Source organism: Oncorhynchus tshawytscha, linkage group LG14, assembly GCF_018296145.1.
Source record: "Oncorhynchus tshawytscha isolate Ot180627B linkage group LG14, Otsh_v2.0, whole genome shotgun sequence".
Lineage (NCBI taxonomy): Eukaryota > Metazoa > Chordata > Actinopteri > Salmoniformes > Salmonidae > Oncorhynchus > Oncorhynchus tshawytscha.
This window is the reverse complement of record NC_056442.1, coordinates 11,233,774-11,260,114: the sequence shown is the minus strand read 5'-3', so window position 1 is coordinate 11,260,114 and position 26,341 is coordinate 11,233,774. Positions and strand designations below refer to the sequence as shown.

The 26,341-nt window shown below is 42.2% G+C and overlaps 2 protein-coding genes across 3 annotated transcripts in view; both read right to left on the bottom strand.

Moving 5' to 3' along the window:
* LOC112266544 (dehydrogenase/reductase SDR family member on chromosome X-like) overlaps positions 1–26,009 on the bottom strand; it is a 31,457-nt gene extending 5,448 nt beyond the window's left edge. Inside the window, exons 1-6 of one of the 2 annotated variants that reach the window (XM_024444106.2) lie at positions 25,748–26,009; positions 14,393–14,500; positions 13,872–13,940; positions 4,552–4,653; positions 2,996–3,203; positions 175–382 (exon numbers count right to left, since the gene is read on the bottom strand). In XM_024444106.2, coding sequence (XP_024299874.1) covers positions 175–382; positions 2,996–3,203; positions 4,552–4,653; positions 13,872–13,940; positions 14,393–14,447 — 642 coding nt within the window. In that variant the 5' untranslated portion in view covers positions 14,448–14,500; positions 25,748–26,009. Of the gene's footprint in view, positions 1–174; positions 383–2,995; positions 3,204–4,551; positions 4,654–13,871; positions 13,941–14,392; positions 14,501–18,991; positions 19,122–25,747 lie in introns of those variants that run through there. The other variant, XM_024444105.2, reaches the window with a different exon arrangement.
* LOC112266543 (E3 SUMO-protein ligase ZBED1-like) lies at positions 15,266–19,128 on the bottom strand. Its single transcript, XM_024444104.2, has 2 exons — positions 18,992–19,128; positions 15,266–17,730 (listed from the first exon to the last, which is right to left on the bottom strand). Exon 2 carries the CDS (start codon positions 17,676–17,678, stop codon positions 15,597–15,599), a length of 2,082 nt encoding a protein of 693 aa, XP_024299872.1. The 5' UTR covers positions 17,679–17,730; positions 18,992–19,128; the 3' UTR covers positions 15,266–15,596.
* Positions 26,010–26,341: the final 332 nt, after the last annotated feature.

The window sequence follows — 26,341 nt, the reverse complement described above, 5'->3', positions numbered from 1 at the left end:
TACTATGACACTGTTGTTAGTTTTGTGAAGGAATAAGGCAAAACCTACACTTTAACAGTGACACATCATGTGGCCCATATCTATAGTATATTTCATGCATTTTGTCTCAGCTTCCTAACCCTAAACTGACCTTTAAATATTTGAATGGTCATCTAGATTAAGATTCTACTTTACCCTAAACAGCATTTTGGCAACAGGTTTCTTGGCTGCCTGGGCTGGAATACAGAGGTTGTTGTACAGGTCAGTGTCCACCATGCCTGGGTCTACTGCGTTGGATGTTACTGGGATCCCTGCTGCTGTTAGCCTCTCCTGCAGATGGTATGTGAAGAGGACCAGGGCCAGTTTACTCTGAGAGTAGGCACCATGCGCACTGTAGCAAGACCTGGGAGGGAGGGAGAGAGTGGGATGGAGAGAGAGAATTGGAGAAAGAGGGGGAGAGAGAGAGAGAGACCGTTTATCTTGGGTTAAGTCATCCTTTATAATATGATAATTTGGCAGTTTAGTTTGTCCAAAAAACCTAAGTTAATTAACATACATACAGTGGGGCAAAAAAGTATTTAGTCAGCCACCAATTGTGCAAGTTCTCCCACTTAAAAAGATGAGAGAGGCCTGTAATTTTCATCATAGGTACACTTCAACTATGACAGACAAAATGATTTTTTTAAATCCAGAAAATCACATTGTAGGATTTTTAATGAATTTATTTGCAAATTATGGTGGAAAATAAGTATTTGGTCAATAACAAAAGTTTATCTCAATACTTTGTTATATACCCTTTGTTGGCAATGACAGAGGTCAAACGTTTTCTGTAAGTCTTCACAACGTTTTCACACACTGTTACTGGTATTTTGGCCCATTCCTCCATGCAGATCTCCTCTAGAGCAGGGATGTTTTGGGGCTGTTGCTGGGCAACACGGAATTTCAACTCCCTCCAATGATTTTCTATGGGGTTGAGATCTGGAGACTGGCTAGGCCACTCCAGGTCCTTGAAATGCTTCTTACGAAGCCACTCCTTCGTTGCCCGGGCGGTGTGTTTGGGATCATTGTCATGCTGAAAGACCCAGCCACGTTTCATCTTCAATGCCCTTGCTGATGGAAGGAGGGTTTCACTCAAAATCTCACAATACATGGCCCCATTCATTCTTTCCTTTACACGGATCAGTCGTCCTGGTCCCTTTGCAGAAAAACAGCCCCGAAGCATGATGTTTCCACCCCCATGCTTCACAGTAGGTATGGTGTTCTTTGGATGCAACTCAGCATTCTTTGTCCTTCTTTGGATCATCCAAATGCTCTCTAGCAAACTTCAGACGGGCCTGGACATGTACTGGCTTAAGCAGGAGGACACGTCTGGCACTGCAGGATTGGAGTCCCTGGCAGCGTAGTGTGTTACTGATGGTAGGCTTTGTTACTTTGGTCCCAGCTCTCTGCAGGTCATTCACTAGGTCCCCCCGTGTGGTTCTGGGATTTTTGCTCACCGTTCTTGTGATCATTTTGACCCCATGGGGTGAAATCTTGCGTGGAGCCCCAGATCGAGGGAGATTATCAGTGGTCTTGTATGTCTTCCATTTCCTAATAATTGCTCCCACAGTTGATTTCTTCAAACCAAGCTGCTTACCTATTGCAGATTCAGTCTTCCCAGCCTGGTGCAGGTCTACAATTTTGTTTCTGGTGTCCTTTGACAGCTATTTGGTCTTGGCCATAGCGGAGATTGGAGTGTGACTGTTTGAGGTTGTGGACAGGTGTCTTTTATACCGATAACAAGTTCAAACAGGTGCCATTAATACAGGTAACGAGTGGAGGACACAGGAGCCTCTTAAAGAAGAAGTTACAGGTCTGTGAGAGCCAGAAAATCTTGCTTGTTTGTAGGTGACCAAATACTTATTTTCCACCATTATTTGCAAATAAATTCATTAAAAATCCTACAATGTGATTTTCTGGATTATTTTTTCTCATTTTGTCTGTCATAGTTGAAGTGTACCTATGATGAAAATTACAGGCCTCTTTCATCTTCTTAAGTGGGAGAACTTGCACAATTGGTGGCTGACTAAATACTTTTTTGCCCCACTGTAACATACGTATTCAGTATGTTGTCTACGACCTTGTTGTTCCCAAAACAATGCCCCCTACTAAGCTATCTGCATGACTAAACCCAATGTCTATTATACAGTGTCTGTATTGTGCTGAATAGATAGACTTATTGTTAACACCATAAACACTGTTCAAAAGCAAAATCAACTTGTCTGTACAAACGTACCGTGAAGGTCATAAGAGCATCAGACTGTGAAATACCCCATCTATAATGTGTTTCCCCCCCGGTTTCTTTTTCTTACAGCGTGAGATTGTTTCTAGGTAGCACTGTTGCAGCTAGCCGTTGTAGCCAGCAGCATCATCCACTCATTTCTCCCAGATGTGACGAAGCCATCTATCACATCTAAATTCGCAGGCGAGAAAGAGAGACACCGCTGTTCTTGCCCTTGAGGCAAGGAGCATCTCAGTACAGATTGTATAATAATGGTTTATCACACTATCTGTCATCAAAACTAATACTTTTTTCCTGGTAAGAATGTTTTAGAAGACGTTAATATTTTTATTTATTTATTGTCTTTTAAGAGTATCAAAAAAGGAAGTTATGGGAATCAAGAGGCTTTGTCGGCCAATGAGATTCATTGGATATAGCGTGTATCTTGAATTGAGAATGACATTCACCCGTAGCCACCAGATAAACACTACTACCACATTGGTAATGGTTTTAAATGTGCTTCTTGACTGTCCATCAACCATGACTAATACCAACGAGATTACAATACCATGTCGGGATTTTGATTTAGAGAGATTGATTCAATTTCAGCACTCAATTGGACACCTGAGATCAATGTTGGACGCCCTGTACCAAATAATCTGGGTCTGTATTCATAAAGCGTCTCAGGGTAGGAGTGCTGATCAAAAATGATTCTGAGATGCTCTGTGAATACAGGTTCAGGTCCTGGTCCCCTACCTGCCCTGTAGGTCTTCCATATTGAGTCTTCCAACGTGGTGTGTGGCGGAGGACATGGTGACGACGCGGGAGCAGGCGTCGTGTCTCCCAGACCTCTTCAGTTTGTCCAGGAGGAGGTTTGTCAACAGGAAGTGTCCCAGGTAGTTCAGACCAAAGTGCAGCTCGAAACCGTCCTCGGTCTTTCCCTCTGGAACCAGCATGATGCCGGCTATGAAGGACAAGCAATATGACATTTCTAAGTGCTTTACAGATACCCAGCCTAAAAACCCCAAAGAGCGAGCAACGCAGAGGCAGAAGCAGAGTGGCTAGGATAAACTCCCTAGGAATGTTCAATCAGTATGTCAATAACATATAAAAGCTGCCTATGCCGATATACAGTAACATACTTCTGTTGAGTGATTGTGAATGGATAAATTCATGGAACCGCTAAGGTCGTGGGTTCAATTCTCAATTCAAGTAAGACTTACAGTACAGTGAGTGCATACATTTTTAGTTTGTGTAGGCCTAAATTCCCTTATTACGTGAACATTAAAAAAACACCCTCTATAGACGACTGACCTCTCGGTGTGCCGTAACACTTACAGACGATGGTCAACAAGACCTGTCTGCAGATCAGTCTATGGTCTCTCAAGCTTCCCCTAATGCAGATTGAAACAGCTCATTACTCAAACCTCAACACCATTGGCTACATGGTAATGGAGGTTACGACGATGTGTTTTTCAATAACACTATTGGACATGCCATTAGACGGCTAAAGTGAAAGAGAGACAAGGCGACATTAGGCCTTGCTTAGCTTACTAAAGCCTAGGGCATAAACAGAGAAAACTCACGGCTTGATGACAACTCTACTGGCGGGGGGGAGATTCAGGGAAATCAGAATGCTATCGGGTCCTGCGTCCCAAATGGCACCGTATTCTGTATTTAGTACAGAACATTTGACCAGAGCCCTACGGGTCCCGGTCAAAAGTAGCACACTATATAGAGAATAGGGTGCCGTTTGGGACCCATCCTGGGTCTGTGTAGCGATGACCTTTCCCTATCATTACTCTCTCAATGGGACGACACTAACGTCTGCCCTATGTCCTACCTTCGGCATCTACTATCCATTATCTATCAGCCGGGTGTGATATGTGATGTTAGCTGCTGAGAGCATCTTGCAGACTGGTGAATTATTAATTCAGCCTGTTTGTGGGCAGAGAGCGGCTGACTGTTACCCCAAGCCAGTTGGTACCGGAGTCTCCATAGACCTTCTCTCAATAAAAGCTATTTTGTTCAAGCAAACTGCCCTGGAGGACTACACAATAGGGCTTCGCCTGAAATGGCACCATATTCCTATAGCAGAGCACTACCTCATAGTGCTATGATCAAAAGCGGTGCGCCATAGGGAATAGGGTGCCATTTCGGAGGCCCCCTAGGACCATGAGACACTGTATTTTCAAGGGTTGACGATAACCAGTGTTTGCTTGATTTTTCAGATGAAATAACTATGCTATGATTCTCTTTAAAGGTGAATATTGTGGTGTATTGAATAAAGAGGTTGTTTGGTGTATAAGTACCATTGTTCACAAGGACGTGAAGTGGTAGAGCCCTGGCTTTAAACCTTTGGACAAACTGCCGTACCGACTTTAGGGAACACAGGTCCAGGATCAGAAATTCCACTGTGAACAGAACCCAAAAACACACAAACAACATTAACATTCTTCTATGCCTAAATATACCGGCATCTAACTTATAGCATCAACAAATCACAAACAAACATTACAATTTAACTATGCTATAATACATAGATGTCTGGTTAGCTACAGTAGTACTAACACAGGTCAGGACATCATCCTTTCATTTAGTTTTACATCAACCATTGACAGACAGTAAAGTGATCATACCAGTCCATAAACTGCAAGACAGATTATTGCAAAGTACATTTTTTAAAAAGCAGCACAACATTGCTTAGAATCAAGGGCAATGGTGACATCATTGAGGACCTTTAAGGTTGCAGTGACACATCCATAACCTGAGCGGTAACCAGATTGCACACCAGAGAGAACACTATAGGCATCAAGAAAGCCAGTGAGTTGATTATTGACAAGTTTTCCCAAAGCTTTTGATAAACAGGGCAAAATAGAAATAGGCCTATAACAGTTGGGATCAGCTTGATCTCCCCCTTTAAATAAAAGACGAACTGTGGCTGGCTTCCAAGCAATGGGAACCTCCCCAGAGAGGAGAGAGAGTGATTAAAAAGGTCAGAGACAGGCTTGGCGATAATAGGGGCAGCAACCTTAAAGAAGAAAGGGTCTAAACCATCTGACCCAGATGTTTTTTGGAGGTTAAGTTTAAGGAGCTCCTTTAGCACCTCGGACTCAGTGACCGTCTGCAGGGAAAAACTTTGTATCGGGGAAAAAGAGAGTCCTCTCCTTGCTTTTAATATCTCAGGAATCCTAATTATGCAAATCCTAATCTTTTACTTCCTTTCCCCCTGAAGGATAAAGCAGCTGTATGATAAGCTTTGGTCTCATTCAGTAGTACACTATAAACCGTGAGACAAAAACTAAAACACAAGGTAGATTACATTATGGCAATACACTCAGTAACCTGGCATGAATTAAACATGATCTCATCGGCAGTTGAATAAAAGAGCACAAAGCACGGGTAGATGTATATCTAATATTCTCTGGTATGGAAACTATAACCGACGAAACGTTGTTACAAGAAAAGGTGGAGAGTTAATTGTGTATGCAGGAATCATTCTTATGGGCCAAATGATAGCGTGTTTATTTATCACCACAGGAAGTGACAGAGTGGACAGAGAGCTTCACTGAACTTTACTCATCTGCATAACAGTGCAAGGGAAATAAATACACTTCTTGACCACGCCTCCATCATAAAAAGGGCCACATTAAATCCTTATTACACGAAGTCAAAGCATTTTAAAAGTCAACGCTATAATGGAGACAGGAACAAGAATGTCATGACTGAAGCTAGCTTTACGGCTAGGAATCCAGGGTTTTACACAATAGTATTGAGTAATGACATTAGCAGCCCCCCCCCCACACACACACACACACACACACACACACATGAATCAGAATGTCATATCTCTGAACCACTTGGCACAGCTTGTGGCGTCCCCGAACTGAGTGCTCAAGCACATAATTAAACACATTTTGTCCCATAATTAGGTATTGTCCCATAATTAGGTAAATTACTCTGCATTACACTAATCACGGGACTCTTCCCCACTGAGTGTAAAGAGTGAACAGTGTTTCAAGCATTGTTGAGCGGCCATATAAATGGCTCCAGAAAATAAGACTAGAGAAAGCTAGAGAAATCCGCTATAAATGTAGATGTTCTGTTGGGAAGGAGAAGTACAGATGAAAAGATATTCAGCAACTCTTGGTAGGAAAATGGAAGTTTGCTTCAAAAATCAATCTTTTATTGTTAAAACCATTCTGAAAAGAGCTTCATAAGGGTACTAGGAAAGACTGTTTTTTTTTGCATTGGAAGACAAATCTCTACTTTTAACAACCCATAACTGGTCAAAGTTAATACTTTGTAGCGCCACCTTTTGGGATTAAGTAAGAGGTCAATTGACAGCCCTGTAGCTGTAGAAAGGAGAGGACAGAGGACATCTCTCTGTAATAATCAGTGTGTTGTGTGAATCAACAAAGGCCTTGCTAGCTAACGATCTTGTATCTTAAGTGGGAGATAACAAAACATGCCCCTGGCTAATGGCTTGTATAAGGTCATCCCAAGAGACTGTGATTTACAAAGAGTAGAAAGTGGAGAGAGGCTGTTCTTTGTCCCTTGTATGAGTAAGCTAACTATATGGTGGTTATAGGCTTCAATTAATCTAATACCATACAAATATCCCAACAAATGCATATTTATTCTCTTTCTCCTCCGTCCTTTCTTCCTCTCAAACACTTCAACTCTCGAAAATATCAAGCTCTTAGGATTTTACGGTGAATTTATCCTCCGAAAATGAACATATCCATAAAAAATAAAATAATTTCACTGAGAATGTGTGAATCCCCAATAAGCTCTCTCTATTCTAATCACTGTCCAATATTGACCAATATTAGCATAGATTACAATAATTCATTGGAAAAAATATCCATACTGTAGTAAATATTCTTCCAATCCATCTCTAGTGCCAGAGCTATTTCACGGTGCCAGACCTGTCATGAAGGAAAGTAGGGTATCCTCTAGACTAGTCACAGTGCCAAAGAGCCAGCTGGAGGACACAGACTAGAAGGCGTCGTGCCATCTGGAATATCAACAAAGACGTCTCATCCAAAGACGTGTTGAAATACTGCCATCTTCCTGAATTACATTCTCTCCCTGACCAGTTCCGACTGCTGCTGTACATAGACAAACTGACCAGCTGCTGTCCAATAACAGGACAGAGGACTGGAAACAGGCTGGCTGCTAGTTTGACCGTCCGGCTGCAACTCTGATAAGAGATTGATCGTCCACAATTATTTATAGGAGCTTATAGGATAGATTGATGCTGCTCCGAAAGAGGAGGAGGAGAAGGCAGATTGGATGGTAAATCACCAGGATGTCTATTGGCATGAGATTCGTCTCTCACTCTCCGTTGCAGAAAGGAGGTATGGAAGTCAGGAAGTTGTTAAAAGGAGATGGATGCAGCCACTGGTGTCGCAAACTAAATCGCTGGGCTTTCTGACACTTTAAAAAAAAAAAGTCACCAACTTTTATTGCTGTGACACGGCAATGATCATAAAACCCCAGCAGATACAGCACGTTTCTAGATGACCGTAAATAACAGGTTGATTGTACAGTAGTACAGTGGTTGTGGTCCCGCAGTATCACACCAAAATGTGTCATATGGACAAAGGCTCAGACACGGCGATGACAAAACAGCGGTGGATGTCCTGTCTTTTGCCCACATCGCGGTGTGTTATCGCGTTCACCTGCTGGGTTCTCAACGAGCTATTTTTGACGTTTTGTAGAATCATCGGGAAATTGACTGCTGATATTCTGGTCAGAGGCACGCGGCCGTCCATAGTTCTGGGCCCGGCTTCCCAAAACCATTGAGGTTAAATTCAATTGTTAGAACCTTGTCGGATCATCTTTAAATCTCGGGACTGTTTCACAAATCCATCGTCACTACAGTTGCCATTGAAAATGCTTGTTATTTATTGGGAACAGACAACAGCACAAAGGGCAAGAAGGTAGAGACAACAATACATCACGCAAAGCAGCCACAACTGTCAGTAAGTGTCCATGATTGAGTCTTTGAATGAAGAGATTGAGGTAAAACTATCCAGTTTGAGTGTTTGTTGCAGCTCGTTCCAGTCGCTAGCTGCAGCGAACTGAAAATACGAGCGGCCCAGAGATGTGTGTGCTTTGGGGATCTTTAACAGAATGTGACTCGCAGAACGGGTGTTGTATGTGGAGGATGAGGGCTGCAGTAGATATCTTAGACAGGGGGGAGTGGGGCCTAAGAGGATTTTATAAATAAGCATCAACCGGTGGGTCTTGCGACGGGTACAGAGGTAACCAGTTTACAGAGGAGTATAGAGTGCAGTGATGTGTCCTATAGGAAGCATTGGTGGTAAATCTAATAGCCGAATGGTAAAGAACCGCTCGGGAGCACCCTTACCTGCCGATCTATAAATTACATCTCCGTAATCTAGCATGTGTAGGTAGGTCATCTGAATCAGGGTTAGTTTGGCAGCTGGGGTGAAAGAGGAGCGAATTACAATGGAGAAAACCAAGTCTAGATTGAATCTTTGCCTGCAGCTGAGAGAAGGCCAGTGTACCATCTAGCCATACTCCCAAGTATTTGTATGGAGGTGACTACCTCAAGCTCTAAACCCTCAGAGGTAGTAATCACACCTGTGGGCAGAGTGGCATTCTTCTTACCAAACCACATGACCTTTGTTTTGGAGGTGTTCAGCACAAGGTTAAGGGCAGAGAAAGCTTGTTGGACACTAAGAAAGCTTTGTTGTAGAGCGTTTAACACAAAATCCAGGGAGGGACCTGCTGAGTATAAGACTATCATCTGCATATAAATGGATGAGAGAGCTTCCTACTGCCTGAGCTACAGTGGGGCAAAAAAGTATTTAGTCAGCCACCAATTGTGCAAGTTCTCCCACTTAAAAAGATGAGCGAGGCCTGTAATTTTCATCATATGTACACTTCATGTATGACAGACAAAATGAGAAAAGAAATCCAGAAAATCACATTGTAGGAATTGTAATGAATTTATTTGCAAATTATGGTGGAAAATAAGTATTTGGTCAATAACAAAAGTTTATCTCAATACTTTGTTATATACTCTTTGTTGACAATGACAGAGGTCAAAAGTTTTCTGTAAGTCTTCACAACGTTTTCACACACTGTTGCTGGTATTTTGGCCCATTCCTCCATGCAGATCTCCTCTAGAGCAGTGATGTTTTGGGTCTGTTGCTGGGCAACTCAGACTTTCAACTCCCTCCAAAGATTTTCTATGGGGTTGAGATCTGGAGACTGGCTAGGCCACTCCAGGACCTTGAAATGCTTCTTACGAAGCCACTCCTTCGTTGCCCGGGCAGTGTGTTTGGGATCATTGTCATGCTGAAAGACCCAGCCACGTTTCATCTTCAATGCCCTTGCTGATGGAAGGAGGTTTTCACTCAAAATCTCACGATACATGGCCCCATACATTCTTTCCTTTACACGGATCAGTCGTCCTGGTCCCTTTGCAGAAAAAAAGCCCCAAAGCATGATGTTTCCCCCCCATGCTTCACAGTAGGTATGGTGTTCTTTGGATGCAACTCAGCATTCTTTGTCCTCCAAACACGACAAGTTGAGTTTTTACCAAAAAGTTATATTTTGGTTTCATCTGACCATATGACATTCTCCCAATCTTCTTCTGGATCATCCAAATGCTCTCTAGCAAACTTCAGACGGGCCTGGACATGTACTGGCTTAAGCAGGGGGACACGTCTGGCACTGCAGGATTTGAGTCCCTGGCGGCGTAGTGTGTTACTGATGGTAGGCTTTGTTACTTTAGTCCCAGCTCTCTGCAGGTCATTCACTAGGTCCCCCCATGTGGTTCTGGGATTTTTGCTCACCGTTTTTGTGATCATTTTGACCCCACGGGGTGAGATCTTGCGTGGAGCCCCAGATCGAGGGAGATTATCAGTGGTCTTGTATGTCTTCCATTTCCTAATAATTGCTCCCACAGTTGATTTCTTCAAACCAAGCTGCTTACCTATTGCAGATTCAGTCTTCCCAGCCTGGTGCAGGTCTACAATTTTGTTTCTGGTGTCCTTTGACAGCTCTTTGGTCTTGGCCATAGTGGAGTTTGGAGTGTGACTGTTTGAGGTTGTGGACAGGTGTCTTTTATACCGATAACAAGTTCAAACAGGTGCCATTAATACAGGTAACGAGTGGAGGACACAGGAGCCCCTTAAAGAAGAAGTTACAGGTCTGTGAGAGCCAGAAAATATTGCTTGTTTGTAAGTGACCAAATACTTATTTTCCACCATAATTTGCAAATAAATTCATTAAAAATCCTACAATGTGATTTTCTGGATTCTTTTTTCTCATTTTGTCTGTCATAGTTGAAGTGTACCTATGATGAAAATTACAGGCCTCTCATCTTTTTAAGTGGGAGAACTTGCACAATTGGTGGCTGACTAAATACTTTTTTGCCCCACTGTATGTTGATGTAAATTGAGAAGAGCGTGGGGCCTAGGATTGAGCCTTGGGGTACACCCTTGGTGACAGGCAGTGGCTGAGACAGTAGATGTTCTGACTTTATACACTGCACTCTTTGAGAAAGGTAGTTAGCAAACCATGCCAACGACCCCTCAGACACATCACTACTCCTTAGCTGTCCCACAAGAATGGAATGGTCTACCCTATCAAAAGCTTTGGCCAAGTCAATAAATATAGCAGCCCAACATTGCTTAGAATCAAGGACAATGGTCACATCATTGAGAACCTTTAAGGTTGCAGTGACACATCCATAACCTGAGCAAAAACTTTGCATACCAGAGAGAATACTATAGACATCACGAAAGCCAGTGAGTTGATTATTGACAAGTTTTTCCAACATGTTTGATAAACAGGGCAAAATAGAAATAGGCCTATAACAGTTGGGATCAGCTTGATCTCCCCCTTTAAATAAAGGACAAACCGTGGCTGCCTTCCAAGCAATGGGAACCTCACCAGAGAGGAGAGAGTGATTAAAAAGGTCAGAGACAGGCTTGGCGATGATAGGGGCAGCAACCTTAAATAAGAAAGGGTCTAAACCATCTGACCCAGATGTTTTTTGGGGGTTAAGTTTAAGGAGCTCCTTTAGCACCTCAGACTCAGTGACCGTCTGCAGGGAAAAACTTTGTATCGGGGGAAAAAGAGGGTTGAACATTGGGGCTAGTCGCATTCGAAGTGGTGGTAGATCAGGAAATGTTGGAAGGGCAAGGATGCATGGCTGAGTCAAATAATATATTGGTGATTAAAGAGCTCAGCCATGTGCTTCTTGTCAGTAACAACCACATCATCAACTTTAAAGGACACGGGCAGCTGTGAGGAGGTGGTTTTATAATCCAGGTCTTTAACCGTCTTCCAGAACTTCTTGGGGTTAGACCCACAGAGAGAACTGCTCCTTAAAGTAACTAACTTTGGCCTTCTGGATAGCGTGAGTGCACTTATTTCTCATTTTCCTGAACGAGAGCCAGTCAGCCTGAGTATGTGTGTCGCCAAATGCAATTCTTGAGGTGGAGTATCTCTGCATAGATTACATAGGGTAAGCATTAGAATAAGCCGGCTAAATATTTGTAGCTATAGGTCAGGGATCAAATAGATTTTTTCTTGAGTAGATGGTCGTAGGCCAGAACATAATTACAAATAATTTGAAGGCTGCAAATTGACAAACATATATATTTATATATTATTATTAAACATAATAATTTCAAACCTTGCTTACATCCCATGTCTCTCTATTATGTGTGGGAATACTTGGGAAAAGTATGATTTCCTGGTGTTTTTAGTCATTTATTTATTTGTTTGCTCACAAATGAAAGCACCCTCTGTGCGAATGCCAGTTGGGGAAACCTGCTATAGGTTGTATTTCATAGGCTGTGATCAAATGTCAGTATTGTGGAATAATTCTACAATTAAGGTAAGATTTGAAAGGGAGAAAACTGATCCGAGAGCAGCGCTGCCTTTCTTTTGATCCTATCAGTATCGACCGTTCTCTCTGCGTGGGGTTTTGGGAAACACATGTTATCGAGTGGAGCAGCGGTTAAAGGCACTCTATCTCAGAGCTGGAGGCGCCCTGGTTTGAATCCAGGCTGTATCACAACCGGCCATGATTGGGAGTCCCATAGGGCGGCGCACAATTGGCCCAGCGTCGTCCGGGTTTGGCCGGGGGTAGGCCGTCATTGTAAATAAGAATTTGTTCTTAACTGACTCGCCTATTTAAATAAAGGTTAAATACGGTCCATCACTACGGGAAACCGGGCCCTGGTGCGTTTCCCCTCTTATGCAGAGACGGCTTTAAAGCAGACAGTCTTGAATAAGGAACAGGGTTAAACTGTTGAGGGGGCAGAATAAATTAGGCTTAATAGGACCTGAAGCTACTGTCTCTAAGCATTGTCTTGCCTGGTTGGCAATTTAGCAAACACATTCTGACAACACACAAATCTGTTCTACTGTCTCCGTATGCTGCTGATGAAGCAAGGTTAGACATTCTGGCCCTACAAAAGTCAGAGGAGAATTCCTGGTGACATGCCACACAAACATTTTCTCAACCATCCAATCTTAGACAGCAAACACAGTGATATGGATTGTATGTTGGGTGACGAGGACAAACTCTGACATATAGAGCTAATACCAAACATGCTCAGATATGGAGAGGGCATGAAATACACATATACAAAAAGAATGAGCTCAGAAATGCATCTCTGTGGCCGACATTGTTATTGGCTCTCAGGCCTACCAGTTCACACTATATAAGACAATCAGATATCCTGTTTATGTCAGAACTCTAACTGTTTTGCCTCCCACACAACTTGTTAAGAGGCTTGCTAAACACCGCTTGCCTGACAGTGCATGCCAATGCTGGGGTGGATTCAATGCACCAGGGGGACATTTCCTGTTCTTAATACAAACAGGCCCATTTCTCATTCCCACGTCTGTCATCATTACTCTGTGGAGCAGGGCATACATAACAGTGATGTTACCCTGGCTGACTGGAGCTGTGCTATGATCATTGTCATTTCAGCACCAGAGAGGAAGGGAAGAGAGAAGCTGCCTGCTTGGGATCAAAAGATGCTGCCTTCCCTTCTTTCCAAACAGCCTCTTTAAATCACATCTGCATGACAATGAAACTGAGACTGGTTGGCAGCAGTTTGCTTTCCTCCTCGTACTCATCAAACACAAGCACAGACAAACATCTCCCTCGCCTTTCCCCTGCTCCCATTCGTGACACGGCTTTGCTTTTATCAAAATAAATGTAAAAAGTACATTTAAGGGAAGGAGGGACCGGGGGAAAAAAATGGGAATTGAAGAGAAAACCTGCTACCTTTAGATAATTGCTTTTGGAATGGACTCTGGCGTCCAAGCCGCCTCTGACAAGGTGCAGGTGAACAGACATCCTCCCTCTGTTACAAAGCAGGAGAAGTGGTTTACTCTTACCAGCACGAACCCAAATTTTTACCCCGGAAAACACAGTTAAAAGTCAGGGCACTCATGTACATAGGCCTATGTCTGAATAGCTTACTACCTGTGTATATACGAGCAGACCTATTTGAGAGGTAGCCTATTTATTCTGCAATGGCTGTGTGGAAACAATAGACAGACAGAGGGAGAGAGATAGAGCGGGAGAGAGAGGCTATAAGGGAAACAGTCATGAGAAAATTACCTTTCCCCTCGCTGCCCTCTTCGTGGATCTTCTTCACGGCTTGCAGGCCTTCCTCTTCAGAGTTCCCAGCTGGAGGAGAGGGGAATGATTAGGGGGGAAAAAAGAGGGTGCATGGAGGGATGAATGAATGGGGTACTCTGGAGCAGCAAGTATCCTTCCCTCATCATAGAGACCAGGGAGAGCAGAGTGAAAGTCTAAACCTACAGTTCTGATTTGGGTTTCATTGAAGCAGTGCCACTATTATGTCAATAATGATTTCTTTGCAAAACCCTATTAAATTTGATTGAGGAGTCAAATTTGATTAGGTTAGGAAATAACTGCCTTAGGCAGGAATGTGTTCGCAAAGTATCAAAGATTCCCTATGTACTGTAGTGAAAATCAGTGCAACATTACTTAGGCTACAATTCAACAACACATTAACCTAAGGATGTTAGCACACAGGCTTCAACTATGTTGGATTGAGCAATTTAGAATGATTTGGGAGATTACGGAGTCATGACCAAAGGGTGTGTGTACAATACCTATAACCACATGCATGCCAAGGCTTGCCAGGTGTCTTGCAGTCTCATAACCCATTCCTCGGGCACCCCCCGTCACTATGGCAACCCTTCCATTTTGTTTGGGCAAAACTGTGAGGAAGAGAAAGAAAACTAAGGTCCATATGTTGCCATCGCCTTGCAACACAATGGAACATCTATGGGTTGATACAAACAGGTGTATTTATTCCATCCAGTCCAACATATCACTGAGAACAACACAATTATGGGCAATCAAAACATAATTCCACTGACTCCATTTTGTTTTGCCCATTATAAAAACCACAGTACTTCCATTTCGGGGCAATTTGTGTTGGGTCAGAGATTACATTGGGCTATAATCTGCAGTTATCGAAGTGTACGGTGTGGAGTCGGACTGAAGTTGAGTGAGTCACTGGTAAATAAGTCCGTAACGACCTCTAGTCCTGAAACATGAAGGGAGGAAGAGCTCTTCATTATCGATGACACATAGATCCATTTTGCTTGACAACAACAGTTCCTGCCCCTGAAGATAAAATGACTTTGTGCAACAAGCACACAAAGCACAGCTTGCACGCGGCCAGACAGTTTAGCATGACTAAAATTAGAGCCGCAGTGCTTATCTATGCACCGAGGGTAATCAGGACGGTTGAGATTTCAACTCTATTACATTTCTCCCAATCAGATTTGTATCACATTTGCCGTCGCGGCTGGTGAGTGGTTAAATGAGCAGTTTGTTGCTCATTTAGTTTCCAAAAAACTGTAACACTGAGGAGAAGCCTATAAATGCAAGTTGATACCTTCGTAATACCATCAGGACTCATCTGAGGAAGTTGTATAGGACACATTGAACACAAAATGAACACGAGCAAGCAGAGATTCAAGTTATATAGGATATACTTTATGTTCTTCTGAGAGTTCAGTACAGATAACAAAGCTTGGCACATCAAAGCTAATCTCAAGCGTACTGTAAAGACATCTTAAACAGTCCAAGGACTTCAAAGAGCAAAGCAAACAATGACTCAGAAATGACTTGAACATTGGGACAATAAAAGCCATTTAGCCCTACATCAAATAGTTAATCAAATAAAATCGCAACATGATCAGAAAGAGAAAATTGACCAGATGTTACACTCACATAAATCCTTTTTACTAGTAAACAACTAAATGCCCTCAGTATATATTATTTTTTAAAGTATTTCCTTTAGGATTAGGGTATTGTAACTGTTTGGTAGTGGGCAGTGGCCTGCCCAGTTATTCCATGGCCTGACCCAGAGTCCTGCTCCAGTCCCAAGCCCCATTCCCCGGAGTCATCCTCAATTGGTTCAGCCTCATTACAGCGCCGTGAGTTTTCATAGAGAAACACCTGTTGGTCTACATGTGCCGGGGTGAGGCGGTTCCTCTTACCACAGAAGAAAGTCCCTGAGGAACTGAACAGTCTGTGGGAGGGGACACTAGTGGCAGGGACACACCAGTACTTCTGGAGCACCTTAGGGAGAGTAGGGAATAAGCCCATACGGTCCGACCACCAATGGAGAGGGTCTTCGTTGAGACCCAGGATCTTCTGGGATTTGAAGTTGCTCAGCTCTTCCACGACCTGAGCGTGTAGCTCTTCTTGGTTCTCATCATTGCCTGACTGGCAAAATATCACAGCCAAAGGGTTGCCTGCATTGCTACATGAAGGAGAGTGTTTGTCAAGAGTTTGTTTTTTGTTGGGTGGCTCATCAGAAAGAGGAGCCAATTCATCTGTGACCACATTCTCATTCCTCTGTTTCTCAAGAATGGCTTTGGCCTCCTCAATGACTTTACTCTCCACTTGGGAGCGGTCGTGGGGGGACAGGAAAGGAAGCCTCTTGTAACGGGGATCCAGGAAAGTGGCGACGTTGAGAAACATTGCAATCTCAGACGTCTGCGGGTAGGTGCTGGACAACACCTTGGAGATTACCTCTTTGGCCATGCCAACCTCTTTTGCGTCCCCTTCTTTGGCCTTGAGGGTTGTGTTCAGCAGCATGTGAAGGACAGGCCTCACCATACTAATGGTCGGATACCTACAGTCTGTTATCATGTCAGCTACCAGTTTGAAAGGTTGCAGAACTCCAATCAAGCCCTCAACCATGTTCCATTCACTGTCCTTGAAACTCAGCTGATGGTTGTCACTGTCCTCCATGAGTACCACACTGATAATGGCCTGCTGCTCTTTCAGGCGCTGGAGCATAGTCAGTGTGGTCACCCAGGATCGGACCCTGTCTCTGATGAGGACACACTGGGCTAGGCCTTGCTGCCTCTGCTTCTCTCGCAGCAAATACATAGCCATCACGGACTGTTGGAAATAATCAACAAGTTTGCGGCAACGTCCCAAAAAGCAGTCAATTCTGGGCAGCTGAAAGGCCTCATCCATCCCTCGATTTATAGTGTGGCCAAGGCAAGGCATCTGCACGGATAGATCCAGAAGAGAGCAAGCTTTCACAATGTCCAATGAACCGTTAGTGGTGGCACCGTTGACTTTGTGAGTTATCCCCCATTCGACAAATGCTTCGTACAATGCTCTGGTAATATTCTCAGCTGTATTGTCCTCTGGAACTTCAAAAGTTTTCAGGCATTTGGTACTCATGGAGAAACCAGAACCTAGTCCGTTTTGGTTCAGAGAGTGCATGGACAGGGAGATGTAGGTCCTGTTCTGCGTTTGGCTTTGCCAAAGGTCAGTTGAGACACCGCAGTTCACCACCCCTGCCACCTCACCCAGCACTGCATCTCGGATCTGATTGTACCTCTGTGGTAGGGCCTTCATTGCTACGTCGATTCTGCTAGGGGGCAAGTATCTTGGATCTGCAGTCCTTAAAAGGGCCTGAAAGGTGGGTTCTTCCACCACAGACACAGGGTACATCCCTTCACAGACAAAGCTGATGATCGCAGACGTCAGATCATTATGCCGTCGGTTGATATTTTCAAACGCTGGGCTCTGCTTCAGGATGGCTTCCTGACATTGTTGCTGCATAGGTTCAGTCTTTATCTTGGAGTAGGCCGTTGCGACCGCCTCACGCATCTGCTCCGTGTTGCTCTTCACAAACTCACAGAACTCAACTGGGTGGTTCTTCTCCAGGTGGTACGAGAGATTGGAGGTGTTCCCGGAATATGCTATTTGAGTCATACATATGCGACAGTAGATCCTCCTCCAGTGTAGTATACACCCGTCTGCGTCGGTGTCAAAGCCAAAATACCTCCATACTTTACTTTTTGCCCTTGGATGTGCAACAAGGTGGAGATTAGATGAGGAAGCACCTTTGGCCTCCATTTTGTTCCTTTGACAATGATCCTTTTAGGTGCCTTCACTCATTACTGAGTACCTAACAAAGGCAGTGAGATAAAGGTAGCATGAGATAACAAAAGGTCAACAACAGGAAAAGAAAATGTCAGATAGGGGCTTTTACCTCAGTAATTAATAGGCTATAACTACGTTTTTTGTTATTTGTAATTCAACCTATTCTCTAAATAAAATATTCTAAGAGCCAGTACAGAATGAGCTTGCCTCTCCACTGCTGTGGAGGACATTGCGTCACCTTAAACATAAATCTAGGGGACACAATGCAATCTGCTTTGAGTATTGACAAGTTTGTTGATCCAATCATCTCTCTAATTACTAGCCGGTCTTATCTCGATTGGGATACTGAAAATTGCCTGACCCGGTCTCTCACCATAAAGCCTTGAGTCCAATTACACAAGCATCTTTTGCCAAGGCTAAAACTAACTTCAGTACAGCTTAGGACCTAAATGACGCAATTGGATTCTTTGCATGCTTAGGTAAGTTTGAGAGGTTTAGGCTAATTGGTCTTATCTATAACAAGACATAATACAACACTGCTATTGTGTCAGTACAGGCTAAGCTACAAGTTCACATGAGAGGATTTCGACATTCTGATGTGATGTGAATAAGGGGGAATCTGGGCTAAAGGTAATTGATTACCCCTATCCTTCCAAAAGCACTATAGTTCACACAAGGCAATGAAGATATGTAGTGAGACTATCATGACGTGTGATTCACTTTACAAGGCATGGTATTATGGCACACTATGAATTTTGAAAATGTGCATAGGAAAATATCAAAAACCCATTCCCATTACAGACCTAGGCTACTATTGTGGGAGAATCAGTAAGCATACAAACACTATACTCAAATGTATGGTTAACGTAGCCTAGGTCTGGGGATGTGTGCATTTGTGAAATGGAATGCTGATATATAATTAATATTTTGTGCTGGAAAATACTGGTTATGGAAAGCAGATCATATCCTAACAACATAAAGGCTATAGGTAAGTTACAGTAGCAGTCAACTATTGCATAACACTTGCAGCTTAATTTTATGACAGCCAGTTATTTCAATTCCTTAACAATTTGTTAAACAGTGGTTGCATTTTTTATATTAAATCGTTTGCTAGTCAATTCTCAGCCAAATTGGCTATTGTTGTTGAAAGCCTTCACTAGCTAGCTAAGTAGCTAACGTTAACAGGCAGCGCTAGCCAGCAGCTAACGTTATAGGCTAGGATAAGTGATAATCACAGCTTCATTCAATATCTGTAATGAATACGGGGATGAACAGAAAAGTCTAACCTGGTAACGTAAAAGACTTGTTGAACAGTTGATACAGAAGAACTTTAACTCCCACTAAATACAGCCTCAAAATTGGTAAAATGAAAGACAGTAGCCACATATCTGTGCCAGGTCTCTTCGTGTGTTTCAGTCCTTGGATTCCGTGCTACTCTGCACACTTGTGCTTCGCTTAAATTCCTCCTGCTCTGTGAGTGCGCCGAAGCGCGCTCCGACCCTTGACATTAGTTCTGCCCCCTCAAATCTGTATCACGAGTAAGGGCACGCAACTGGCAGGAGGCGTAGAGATGTGAGGAGAGAGAAAAAAAAGGCCTACCCATATTAATCTCATCTCACGGTCTGTACAGTGCATCAAATATAATATCGTCAGTATTTCTTTTTATTTAGACTTCTTACTTCACAAATCCAGTTATACAATATTAGCCCGATACATTTTTATAAATAATTTAAAAAATGAAGCATTGGCTTTGATTGTAAGGCTTTGACTAGTCGAAAATACTTGAGGTTCACTTCTGTTATAGGGGAGAGTGGGGTAAATTGAGCCAAATGGGTAAATTGACCCACCCTTGCTTCTAGGAAACCATACACAAAATTAATCATTTGACCAAATATTAAGGAAGAGGTCATAATTTCACGGAGTCTGCGAAGGAAGAAACCACATTAAACTTATTTTTTAAAATCCAAGTCAAATGAATGTATTGTGTTAGAGGTTTCATGATGCTTGTACTGTATCTAAACCAAATTAGATACTTTTAAGATTGTTCTATACATCAGGTGGGGTCTCTATAAGCTTCTATATGAGGTCCTAAACCTAACATGAAAGTGCATCCTTGTAGCTGTGTAGGCTAATATAGTCAAAATGAGCCAATGGTTGAGCCAATGGCAAGTTGAGCAAATTGAAGTGCTTTCTTCCGAAGCGTAATGCAAGGCATTATCACTGGGATATGAGGTAACAACAGGGCTTGGCCTATGTTGAAAGTGTTTTTAAAAAAGTACAAAGTGTTTGTTAGGTGTTAGGTGTATCCAGTGATACATGACATCCTGAAATATATGTAGATATCTTTGTTAGAAAGAATACTATGTTTCCCTTGGCGGTGTGATGCTGAATGCAAAAAAAATGGCTCAATTTACCACACTATCATCTAAGGAAGGTTTAATGTACATAATATTGCCTAAGGCCCAAGGCGTTGTGGCAACGCCAAGATTTAGGCTTTTGCTCGGTCCAACAAAATCTTGAGTCAAGCAAACCACCCGGACTGATAGACCCTGTCTTTTTGCCTACATTGGTGCCGAGATCACACAGGAGTCTATCAGTTTATCCCAGCGTTTCCCAAACTAAGGGTCGCGATTTGCCTGATTTGAAAATGGGGTTGCGAGAGAAACTCTAAAATACGTTTTTTAATCATTGCGCATGGTTCATAGAACCAGGGTTACGTCAGTAACCTCTGGTAGCCACTAGATGCAGTTGTAATAAACAGAGCGGTGTCTGCTTTCTTCATAGAGCCACATTTGTACTGTATCTTATGTGTCTTCTGTTTCCCTCTACAATGCCCACAACCCGAGCAGGACTAATTAGAACAGAGTGGACAAGACCAGGCACCAAATCAGACTGGGGAAAAAAGTACTTTATCAATGATGATGTCCTTTTCTACAAAGAAGGTCATACAAAATAATTGTCTTCTGAACTTCCCAATACCATTCTGATGCATTTCAGTCACTTCAACCCCATGCTTCCTTCAGATTGAAGTAATGTCAAAAGTATAGTCAGACTGATTTGTAATAGACTGTTGATTACATCACTTTTTTTTACATGGTGGGTCGTGAAAACATTTAGATATCAAAATGGGGTCATGGGCCCAAAATGTTTGGGTACCTCTAGTTTATCCCTTTCAGTAGAGACAAAAACCCGCAAACTGTGGCATTCCACCAACTTTTCTTTCCGCCTACTGACCTAGTGATGATTGCGGCAGTGGCGTGTATGCATGGACGCATAGTGAAGCGAGGCTAACAAAACATACAAAATAATTTAATGTTCGTCTCTCTGTGTTTCATAAATTTCCTTCAATTCACAAGAGGCTGAATGTATCTCACCGGAGAAAGCATCCGGGCGAATTAAACATCGTCCCTCTGTTTCAGTATGTGCAGAGTATCTGTCTGATGCTGTAAGGTCAGAAAGAATATTACATTGTTGCCGCCCATAGCATTGCATGCAAGGGAAGTCAGCGAGCATTATGCATAGTCACTTTAATTACTCTACCTACATGTACATATTACCTCAATTACCTCGACTAACTGGTGCCCCCACACATTGACTCTGTACCTGTATATAGCCTCGCTATTGTTATTTTACTGCTGCTCTTTAATTATTTGTTACTTAAATTTCTTACTTTTTAAGGTATTTTCTTAAAACTGCATTGTTGGTTAAGGGCTTGTAAGTAAGCATTTCACTGTAAGGTCTATCGTACCTGGTTGTATTCGACGCATGTGACAAATAAAATTTGATTTGACTTGATTAAAAAAAAAATCATAGCCAATCAGCGATGAGCAAAATTGAGTGAGTATAGCTGTGAATGGTCCTGGTGCACCAAAAAGAAAGTGTCAAGGGAAGCCAGTTTGGATTTGGCTTCAGGCTAATCACATCACAAGCCAAACATCATTACTGACAGAGAAAACATGAATTGTTGCATCTCGTTGTGTTGTTGTCCTCTGGTGGCTAGCTAGCTAGCTAAAATTGTCCCTTTCTTAAATTAGCCAAGGATTATTTCTCCGTACTGGTCAATAATTATAACGGTGATTCTGATCCAACCATAAATTCATATATTGTGCCCCTGGCCTGAGAGAATGGAAGTTCAACATATAGCTAGATGTAGTATGCTAATGTTACCTAGCTGGACTGGCTGTATCGTATCGGAGGATGGTATTGGCATTTCTCTACAAGTGGGGTGAGTCAACATGTTTTTTTCTACTTGACACGCACGCACACACACACACACATACACAGAGAGAAATCAATACCATGGATAGCCACATCATATTTAGCTTACGCTGTTTGGACTAAATCACTTTTGGTATCTTTTAGTTGTCACTGTATTAGACTAAGCATAGGTGATTATATGATGTTGAAATGGTGCTGGAATTGTAGAGGCAGCTCCTGTTTTCTTTGTGACTCTCTGTGGTTCTAAAGAAAGTTGTTTTGTGGTCTAAAAATGTTGGAAACATTACCTTGCTTGACCATACTGTAGGTCATGTAGGTTTGTTACATGCAATATGTTTTGGCCTTAGGCCAATATATCACAAGGCATATGAACTAAAAGGCTATAGAGCAAACAATGCAATTATCACAACACATAGGTTGTAATATGGCAGTGATTTTACCAATGCACCGCTACTGGATTGTCGTAATGTATTTAAAAGTCCTCAGTATAAATCTTGCTTTTCATCTTACTGTCTTTGGCACGCATTCAATCTAGAAACACAAAAACGGCAGTCTGCATGACATGGCAACAGCCGGGTCCAAATAACAACATTTCCTGTACATTTTTTTTGCACCAAAATAAACATGTTTAAAAAATGTATTGAGAATATCTTAGTAGCAAGCCATGCAACTAAAATCTACTTTCAAGACAATGTGTTGGTTTGTTGTGTGCTTGGTAGCTGTCTACCATTAGCTAGCTAGCCAGCTCATTAAAACACAAGAACCATGGCCATAGCTACATAAGAGGTCTGGACATCTGTCATTTTTATTTTATTTTAGGAACTCGCTCAAGGTCTTAGTGTTGAGAGTTAGAATAATAAAATACACAAGGTGCAATTTCGAAAATTAGTTGTGCATCATGAGTTGTTGTTACTTGTTACTCACTGACAGTCACTCAATTAGCCATGACCTTCACTCAATTAGCCAATACCAGTAATTGTTTTTGAGTAGTTAAATAGTCTAGTCAGCTATCTAAACTTGTAGTAATTATGGCAGAATTCTGACCGGGCACACAGGTTTTATTTAACCTTTATTTAAGTAGGCAAATCAGTTAAGAACAAATTCTTACTTACAATGACGGACCCGAACGTAGCTGGGCCAATTGTGCAACGCCCTATGGGACTCCCAATCACAGCCAGTTGTGATACAGCCTGGAATTGAACCAGGGTCTGTAGTGATGCCTCTAGAACTGAGATGCAGTGTCTTTGACTGCTGCGCCACTCGGGAGCACGTGCCCAGGGCCTCTGACGTCCAGTGGGCCCCAACTGATTTTGTTAGTTACTTTCACTCAGATAACATATTAACATGGCATAAATAATGGCAAAATGTGTAGAATTGCAGGAAATTAGCTGTACAACTGCACAAACTTTTTTTCTGTAAAGCAAAGGTATTTGTTAACCTTTTATTTATTAAATACTTTTTTTTTGCTAAGAGATCCTTCTGTATTAAATTATAGTTTTTAATCCCGGTGCTGAGTTAATGTGAGTTAATGTGTAGGGGCTAATTGTATAGCTAATAGACTATGTATTTGTAGATTGACTGAAAAGGCTACAGCAGCCACGGTGATAATGGCTGGGGCCATTTTTGCTTGTTTTTACTGTTCTCCAAATAGCATTTTAGAGTGACTGACTCGCCGGTGTCATAGTGATAGAATGCATCAGATTTTGGTTATTAAACATGGTCCTTGAGAAGTTACAAGACAGCATCACTGGCAGACAGTCTACAGTCAAATCAAGTCAACCCATTGTTGTGTGTTTCGATTATGTTGTTTACACTGTCAGGAAAGTGCACCGTCTTTGTGTTCTGTCAAACAGCAGGGAGCTCATTCCATGAAGGCCCCCTGAGGGATTGACAAACTTCAGGTTTACCTTTACTGGAATTATAGAGCAGTAGGCTAGGCTAGAACAGAGCAGGTGGGTAAACTCCAACTTTAAAGTGTTATGTAAACACATTTCTCTCTATTTAGAGGTCTCCTATTTAGAGGTCTCCTCTCCTCTGCATCCCAAATTGCACCCTATTCCCTACATAAAGCTCTAGTCAAAAGTAGTGCACTACATAGATGTACCCAGTCAGTTCAGACTGCACTATTAAAAATAAAAGGTGCAAGTTGGAACCAAATAAGGTTATTGAGAGCGAAGTCATAAGAAAACCATTTTAGGGTCTTTGAAGAACCATAAATGAGAAGGTGCTTTGAAAAAAAAAACAGAAATGGCTCGGCCCTCCAGGACCGTAATTGAATAGCCCTGCTGTATGGTTTTAAGCCTGATCTGCATATTTCCCATGGTGCCTTTCAAGTTATTTTTTTTGCTAATGACAGAGACCCCGTGCACAAAGCGAGGTCCATACAGAAATGGTTTAATCGAGATCAGTGTGGAAGAACTTGACTGGCCTGCACCGAGCCCTGACCTCAACCCTGTCGAACACCTTTGGGATGAATTAGAATGCCAACTGTGAGCCAGGCCTAATCACCCAACATCAGTGCCCGACCTCCCTAATGCTCTTGTGGCTGAAATCCATGCAGCAATGTTCCAACATCTAGTGGAAAAGAGTGGAGGCTGTTGGAGCAGCAAAAAAAAAGGGGGGGGGGGGCAACTCCATATCAATGCCCATGATTTTGGAATGAGATGTTTGACGAGAAGGTGTCCACATACTTTTGGTCCTGTATTGCATGGTTTTGGTTAAACTCTGGTTATTAACACCAACACTGGGGTTCTTTTACACAACTGAGTGTTCATTTAACTCTCATTTAAATGTATGCAGGCTTCCATTTATTTCAAGAAGCTTTTAGAATTCTGAAGAACAGTAGATCCACATCAAGAACCCCATGCTTAAGTAAACTGTTCTTTATCAAGGCAAGAGTTATCCAAGGAACCTTAAAAGCTGAGGAAGAACCATTTAAGAACCTTTGTTTTTTTTCAGCATGAGTGGGAAGTTCAGACTGAGTGGGATTATTAAATGATATTTTTGATGTATTGTAGAATAGACTACTGGGGGCAGTAGGCCTAAATTGTTATCCAACAATATGAATAGGCTATATGCCGAGTGTGTGCATCAAAAAGCTTCTCTTTGATTTCAATGGAAATATTTATAGAGATGGTTGGGATTTTGTTATTGCAATGTTAATACATATAATGTTGGATACACAGGACGCGGTATAAGGTCAACAAAAAAAAGCAGAGCTGTTTTAAAGGTAAGCATTTACAGGACATTCCGCAGAATTGAAATATTCATAGAATAAAATCAATCCCATCTATCCCCATCACACTTTCCAATTGTGGATGAAGCAAAATCAGAATCAGAACCAGAATGATTCAATATAATTTCAAATGTTATTGGTGCCTCCTCATGTCTCTATGAATTGTCAACGGTGTTTTCGTTGGATGACCAATAACGGGACATTTGCGAGCGAGGGGGAAAAGGGTGACACAGATGCTTCAAAAACGTGTAGCCAGAACCGCCTTCCCGCCTTCTTTGTCACACGATAGCAGCTTTTCCATTAATATACGTTTTACTGAATTATAAAATATTACTATGAATACCAATAATAATTAAGGGAAACATTTCCCCTGCTTTGCAATAGCCTACCTCATGCTAACACGAATGTGGCGCAACACGTTGGAGATCAAATTGAATAGGGTATTCAGCCTACACGATACAAATAAAAGGAACTGCACATATTGTACTCAACATCACCAATATATACAAACGAATTCCATGTTACCGTTGGTTAAATGATGCACCTTGAGCTCATGGTCAGAGCGGTCAAGACGCGCCTGTGGACTTACCAAAGGGTCACCCTGGCGCGTCTCCGTATAAGCCAAAGTCAGGGTATCGTCTGCTTTTCTCACGACAAGCGTCAGATACCGTGGTCGCAATCCACGTCTCGGCATATATACCATAGTATTACATAAAGAATGAGTAAGATGGCAAAAATAAACAAAGCCACTAAGATCGCCTTGTTAAATGGAGACAAGAAAGACTGCATGTCAGCAGCGAAGAAAACGAGGATGAATAAGCGGGCTCTGTTGCTCCGGCTCTTATGAATGAAATGATGGACACGTTATCTGCACTCTACAGCACCCGAACTAGTCCTCCTTGGAATCTGCATTGATGCGTGCCAACTTGAAGAGTCAGACTCGCTGGCATCCACTGGCCTATAGATTTGTCTTTAGAGACCTCAACATTCACTGAAGCAACACAAATATGATTATAAATCATTATATATAGACAACACTGACCATCCTCAGATGTTGATAAACAGAGACGATTTCAAATTTCATTATTATATTTTTTTAAATAATAAGGCAAACATTATTTCAATATCGTGCTCTGTTATTCGATGTTGGCCATTTTCCTATTATAGACTATGCATTACATCG